This window comes from Poecilia latipinna, unplaced genomic scaffold (genome assembly GCF_001443285.1).
Source record: "Poecilia latipinna isolate Pla-1442-1.1 unplaced genomic scaffold, P_latipinna-1.0 Scaffold3402, whole genome shotgun sequence".
NCBI classification, from domain to species: Eukaryota; Metazoa; Chordata; class Actinopteri; order Cyprinodontiformes; family Poeciliidae; genus Poecilia; species Poecilia latipinna.
In genome coordinates, this window is record NW_015116018.1 from 14,353 (window position 1) to 21,432 (window position 7,080).

Sequence of the window (7,080 nt, forward strand, 5' to 3'; positions counted from 1 at the left end):
ATTAATGTTAAAACCCAAAAAATTTTGAAGTTAAAGTTTTCCTTTTCCTTTTGGGCACTTTTGGTTTTTTTTTTTTTTTTTTTTTTTTTATTAAATGTGCAACACATGTCAGTTTTCTCTTTGACTTAAAAGTCAAAGAGAATATTTAAAAAAAAAAATACTGTTTATTCATATGTTAGAATGATCATTTTCTAGACTTTGTGTTTTAAGTAAATGTTTCCTCTTTCTGTCCATTTCCAGCTTTCTCTTCTCATCAGCCATTCCAGCCTCAGCCCGTTTCCAGTGGCGGCCCCTTCTCTCCCACTGGCCCGCCCATGCCAGCTGCAAGCCTGGCAGGGCCTCCACTGCCACCTTCATCCTCCACCCCTGGAGGCCTGCCCCCTACTCCGAGCCCTGGGGTGCCTCCTACAGGATTTGTACCGTCTACCTCTTTACCCGCAGGCATGATGCCGCCCAGCTCGCAACCAGGAGCACCGGGTCCCATTTTCCCTGGCAGCTTCCACAGCCAAGGCCCAGCACCCCCCATGGCATCTAGTTCCTTCCCTCCTATGGGAGCTGGATATCCCCAAGGAGGCCCTGGAGCTCCTGCAGCAAAGCCCTTTCCGGCCCCTGTAGTTGCTCCTCCTCCTACAGGTACACATGGGGATCAATTATGTTCCAGTCAGAAGTGAAATTCCTTTAACCTGGTTACATTTTTTTATTATTATTATTATTTTTACCAAATAAGAACATCATCTGTAGGGTGATAGTGATGAGAAAACACTTGTATTCAGATCTCACACCGTTTTTAATTTGCAGGAAATTTTCCCTGGCTGAATTTCGAGTGTGATCATCAAGGTGACGCAACGATTGCTTGATATAAAAAAAATATATATATAATAATAGAACAGCGTGAACAGAAAAGCAGAAACATGTAGACTATGATGCAATAGCTGAAACAAGTTTCCTTTTTCTGTTGAATTGCTTCCGCTTGTCTGTCGCTTGTATCAGCCAATAACTGAAGATTTCAAAGGTTTTAGACGATTGGAATGAGTTTCTATATTCCCAAATAATGTAACTAAAGTTTATTTTTCATTAAGTTAGAAGTATTCAATGATCCTAATTTTGTGGTCGGTTTCTAGCTTTTGTACTCCACTGACCTAGCCTCTTCCTATTTATTCTCAAAAATGTAGCATAAGAAGATATATCAACAATATTCAGAACAATTTGCTGTTCTAATGATCAGTAAATTGACTTTTTAAGCCATCATTAGCACCTTGTTTTAGTGATAGGCATGGTTAGCATTGCTGACAAAGCGCTCTTGGAGAACGTAGATGTTTACCGTAGCTATCTCCAACTCCAGCACCTTCTTTGCCAGAACTGAAAGTTGAGAAAGACAAAACACTGCAGCTGTGCTGTACTCCCTCAAGCTTTCTCTTGACGTGTCATTTAAATACCTTCCAACACTTCTGTGATTTCTCTGACTGATACTGAAAGTAGGTCACTTTGACTCTTCTCTCTGTAACAGTGCTGCTGTTACTGATTGTGCTTAGACGTCATGCAATTTATGTGGTGTCAGGAAAAAAAAAAAAAAAGATTTTATTTGATTCCCGCCAATCACCATTCAAGGCTTGCTTAATATGGTTTATTATTAAATAAAAGTGTAGGCGTTATATGTCACCACATTTTTTTCCTAGCTATTTATTAACCTAAACTGAATGCATTGCTTGTAGTTTAATTTGTTACTTATGAGAACTTCATATAGAAAGCTTCCCATATGTTTTGCCTTACTTCGCTGTTTGAATTTGCTCAAACCCATAAAATCTGAGCGGTTGAAAAAACATGTTTTAACTTGCAGTGTGTTGCTATGCAGACTAACATTGCCTCAAAGGTGACAAGAAATCTAAAGCGTCATATTCAGACTTAATTGGGAAATCATTTGCAAGTCCATAAGCTAAAAAAAAAAAAAAAAAAAAAAACCAAAATAACGGGGATAGAGGCGAGCTAGAGAACATATCTGCCATTCTAAAATTCAGGAGTTGATACATGCCAGCTACAGTACCTTGAAAATGTATTCATACCCCTTGACTTTTTCCTCATTTAGTCACATTGCTGCTGCAAGCTTCCAGAGTTGGAAGTTATAAGTCAGCATGGTGGTGGCAGCATCATGCTGTGGGGACTTGTTGCTTTGGCCAGAACAGGGAGGCTCGTTGGGGAGTTGAGTGGATCTCAATACAGATCAGTCCTGGAAGAAAACCACACACCAACGTACGCCGCACTTTTTGTAATTACTTGGAAAAACCTTTGGACATCGTGAATCTAATAACGTCCGTTAACGTCACAATTTTGGAAAAATTCAAGGGATATGATAGTTCTGCAAAACACTGCATGAGTTTTGCACCTCAGCAGCAGACAGCGTTTACTTGCACACACAAGTAAACACAAGTCTTGTCTGACTGGTTTCGTCTGCGGCGTTTTCACAACACTGTTTGTACATGTTATCAGTTGCAAGTATGAAAGCAGCTTTCTTCGTGCATTTTTGGCCATCTACTTCTATCTGTTGGGATTTTTTTTTTTCCCATGTAAAAACTAACACAATATTTTTTATGTAGGACCACATGATGGCTGGAATGATCCACCAGCAGTTCGCACTGGACCCAGGAAAAAGAAGGTATTTATTCATTCATTGCCTGATGATAGAAAAAAAAGAAGTCAACCATTTAAGGTTAATGTTTATAGTAGGGATGCATATCAGCATCAACATTGGCCAATGTTAGTCTCTTCTTAACATACGAGTATTTTTCAAAAACACTACTACTGCTCCTAAGGCCAAATGTTGTTAAATAAATGACATAAAATGTCAGTTTGGTTTTTCTGTGGCAGCATGTACTGTGAATCTAAAACGAGTAAATACTCCTGTTAAAATGTCATGTTTCAACACTACAAAATGAAAACATGATGAGCAGTTTCACAACTTTTCTGGCATGCAAATGTGATACTTTTCAGGGTATTTTTTTTTGTTTGTTTTGTTTTCCTTTCTTTCTTTCATCTTATCGTGTTTTGAGATATTTTTTCGTCCATCCTGTCCTGCAAAAATTCTAGTCCATCAGATGTCTGGCCACCTCTTGTTCATGTCCTGCTTCAGGAGACTGCTGAGATCTTGATTTTGACACTTGAAATCTCTATTCATCATCAATTTGTGTCAAAACTGATTGTAAGAGTTCACATTCATCCTACTGAACAGAAACCTTCAGTCCCATCTGAAGTTAAGGCTGCATGTTGGTATGAAAACAGTAGTGCAGCAACTCAGAAGATCAAAAGATCTTTTATCTTCTACCTGCTTCTTTTTGAACAAATTGTGTTCAATTGGCATGACTAATTCTTATTTCTTTCAGTTTTTTTTTTTTACTTTTGATAGTCTGTTCAAAATAAATACTCTGAGGAAAACCAGCCTCAGTACCAGTTTATGTTTCACTTTTTGCAGCTGAGGAAAACAAATTAAAAGGCATATTTCTATGTATCAAATTTGAACCTTTCTGTGTGTACAGCTCCCTGATAACTACACTCCACCAGCCCCCATCACTGCTCCTGTGATGGGTTTCCCAGTGGAGGCCCCACAGCCACACAACCACACCCAAGTCCCACCGGGAGCCCCTCAGGAGCCAAACGTACAGGTTCGTTTCCGACGGAGGGCCGGTTACTTGAATCCTCAGCAGTATTGCGCTCGTCAGGAATGGCATCAGCTTTTATGTTTTTTCATTTGTGCGTGTTTGTTGCTCAGCTCCTCCAGCAGCTGCCAGCAGAGAGAGTGGAGCAGAAGGAAATCCCCGCGGAGCACATGGTCCTCAAAACCACCTTTGACAGCTTGGTGCAGCGCTGCCAGCTCGCTGCAGGAGATCCTGTAAGTCAGTTGGTTTTTGTTGTCATTTCGCAGCCTGTTTTCCCTGCAGAGGAAAGTATGTGCTAACATAAAACATATAAATCTTTTTCAGCAAACAAAAAGGAAGCTCGATGACGCTGGAAAGCGTTTGGGACACTTGTACGACAAGCTGAGAGAGCAGTCGGTAAGGATCGCTTTGTGTTCAAGCAGAATCGTTCATATCCTGAGTCAAACGGGAGCAGGGAGGGCTTGTTCTGCAGCGGACGGCTCGTGGTCAACAGGTTAATGTGCGTGGTGATCAATATGTTCTCGGAGACGTGATGTCAGCTAACTGAAGCTGATCAGTGTCTCCATGACAGTGCTAAACAAAAATGTCAGCTTTCTTGTCTACAGCATGTTTTTTTTTTAACTGATACTCTTAACTTATAGATCAGAGCCCAATACTTTTTTTTTTCTGGTAACAAAAAAGTAATCTATCTTTTTTTATTAAAAGCCTGACAGTACTATAAAATGTATCTATAAATTTACTTTTTTTTTTTTTACTCCTCTTCAGCCTGAAAATAAATTGGGGGAAAATATAAATTTTCATAAGCAGTTCAAGGAAGTCTCAGAGTTTATACTCTTACAAAACGAAAAAAAAAAAACATGAATGGTAAAACAAATTGATTGTAAATTATTCATTGGCTTAAACCCAGAAATATTCTGCCCATTCCAGTAGACTGGGGATTTTAGAGGTTAAACTTAAGATTGAAGTTCCCTGCTTATTTGAGAAAAGCATACAAGAGTTGAATAATCTGGAAAACATAACTACGGCATAACAAGTTACCAAATGCTACTTCTTCTTTTTTAAGCTCTCTCACAACATCCTGAGCGGACTCCACGAGATCAGCCGCTGCGTGGCGAGCCAAAACTACCAGCGGGGCCTGGAGATCCACACTCAGGTGGTCAGCAGCAGCAACTTCAGCGAGATCTCTGCCTTCATGCCCATCCTCAAAGTGCTCATGACCATCGCCAACAAGCTGGGCGTCTAACACCCCGAAGACAACACCGACCACTCTTCAGTGTTACCATGTTGTTGAATGCATATTTATTTCCTTAAAGAGCCGATGACGTGTCAACGACGAGAATAATGGCTGATTAGCGTTACGGAACCCGCTCCCTCCCAGAGGACGCCGCGGCTGTTTGAGCCAGTGAGGTGGAGGTTTTTGTGTAGATGTCTGTTGATGTTGCTGTGCTGATTTTTACAACAAAAAAAAACAAAACATGAATGTATTCAGAAAGTGGCTGAGTATATGAGTTGAAAATAGTGATGTAATACATGAAAACAGTTGATGCAAAGCAGGTGTATTTCCATAAAACGCGTTACATTGTACTGCAGTGTGTATTTTTCCTTTATGGCGCTCGTGGATGTTGGGGGAGTTTGGGCGGAAAAGTGTAATAAAATGCATGCAGCGCTCCAGCTGCAAAAACAACACATCCAGGGCTCACACTTTCATAAATCATGAGAATAAAATCTGGGTCGTCCTTACAATCCACTCCGTCTGTGTACTCTGTGTGAGGGAGGAACAGACTGATACAGCTGTGTGAACCATTTTATAAAAACAAACGGCATCAAAAGCATTTTTGAACTTCCGATTGTTCCGAGGATTTATTTCTTGTAATGACGGTGTGGGGAGTCTTTGGGCCAAAGCACTGAAGAAGAATGTCCCGTCAAATGTTTTTTTTTTTTTTTTTTTTTTTCAGATTGAACTTTGATAGCTTGTGTGAATGATATTTTTCCCCACTTTTTTCCCCTCCATATTTGCATTAATGTGCATGCTTTCCTCTTATTTATCCTAAGATGAATTCAAACAGTAGGTTTTAGAACAAAACTTCAAATAATTTCTGTGGAATCATAAAGAAATTAGCCACTCTCTCTGTTTAAAATCCTGTTACTCCATCTTCCATGCAGACAGCAATGTTGTATTTTGTAACATCTGTTTTAAAAAAAAAAAATTCTCATAGATGTAATGATCAAATCTTTACAAACTGACAAATTACAGATGATGTTCATAGTTTTGTAGCTACTTAAAAAAAAAAAGAATTAAACTCTGGGTTTGTTTTGTGACGGCAGAGGGCAGGAAAGTGCCTCACTGTGTCTGTTTTGGTTACACAGATATTTATACAATCCATGTTGCTTACTTTACTCATTTCGGTATCTTTTTGAAATAAAGTTCCACTTACGATATTTGAAGTCTTCAAACATAAAATGTCTCTTTGATTCACTGGTTGCAAGAGGTCCTTTTAGTCACAGGTTGGATTTAATCTTTTTTTTTTCTTTTGATTTGTGAGATTAGACCCACAAATCACAAATGTTTTTTTTTTTTTTTTCAACCGATTAAGACCCATCAAGCTCCCCAAATGCAATTTAGGGAACATAACTTCCCTGCAGCTGCATTTACCTTTTTGAGGATAATAAAAATCAGATAATGGTAAGGGATGCATTTGTATGCATAAATAGGGATAGTCTGGCAAAGCATTGTCTAGTTTAATTTAGAATGTTAATACGTTTGACTGATATCAAGCAAAAGTCTAAGCAATAATTCAGGATTTTTGAAATTTTCAGGGAAGATGTCTTACCAGCATTGCTCAAGAAAATACTCTTGGCATCTTTATTTAATTTAAACCCAGATTCAGGTGCCAATAATCTCTCATGTTAGTGGAGTGAATAGCAAAAATTCTATAACAGTTGTGTTATTTATTTTTTTCCCCCCCAGTGACTTTTCTATCAGACAGTTACTCCAACCAAATACACATCATTTCTTAGCATATAGTTTGCATGGTAACCTGTATAAATAAGCATCAAAAGCAAATGTGATGCTGGTTTAAAGGCTCATGAAATCACATTTGCATAAGTCATCATTTTTTGGACTGGATTTGTTTTAATTCAATGGAAGTCCACTTTATTTTGGCCTTGTTTGGACACCACCTTTAGCATAGGAGTTAATAACCTGGATTTTCACTAAGTAGCCAAGAGAGTCACATACTGCAGGTTAGATATTCACTATGTATAACCTTGTAACAGCTAGAATCACTCTTGGAAAAATGACGGACCATCCCTTTATTAAGACCAGCTGTTAACAAAACAAGCGCCAGTCTTTCTGTACCTGTTTAGTACCTTTTAAAGAATCTTTAAATGTAAAAATATCAGCTCTCTATGTTGAACTAGACCTTTTTGGAAA

The 7,080-nt window shown here is 38.8% G+C and overlaps 1 protein-coding gene across 2 annotated transcripts in view; it reads left to right on the top strand.

The window, feature by feature from the left end:
- The window catches only part of sec31b (SEC31 homolog B, COPII coat complex component), a 17,992-nt gene extending 11,908 nt beyond the window's left edge, over window positions 1–6,084 (top strand). Inside the window, exons 20-26 of one of the 2 annotated variants that reach the window (XM_015023748.1) lie at window positions 241–633; window positions 799–837; window positions 2,592–2,650; window positions 3,528–3,653; window positions 3,761–3,880; window positions 3,972–4,043; window positions 4,711–6,084. In XM_015023748.1, the coding sequence (XP_014879234.1) occupies window positions 241–633; window positions 799–837; window positions 2,592–2,650; window positions 3,528–3,653; window positions 3,761–3,880; window positions 3,972–4,043; window positions 4,711–4,890 (989 nt within the window). In that variant the 3' untranslated portion in view covers window positions 4,891–6,084. The remainder of the gene's footprint in view (window positions 1–240; window positions 634–798; window positions 838–2,591; window positions 2,651–3,527; window positions 3,654–3,760; window positions 3,881–3,971; window positions 4,044–4,710) is intronic. The other variant, XM_015023749.1, reaches the window with a different exon arrangement.
- Window positions 6,085–7,080: the final 996 nt, after the last annotated feature.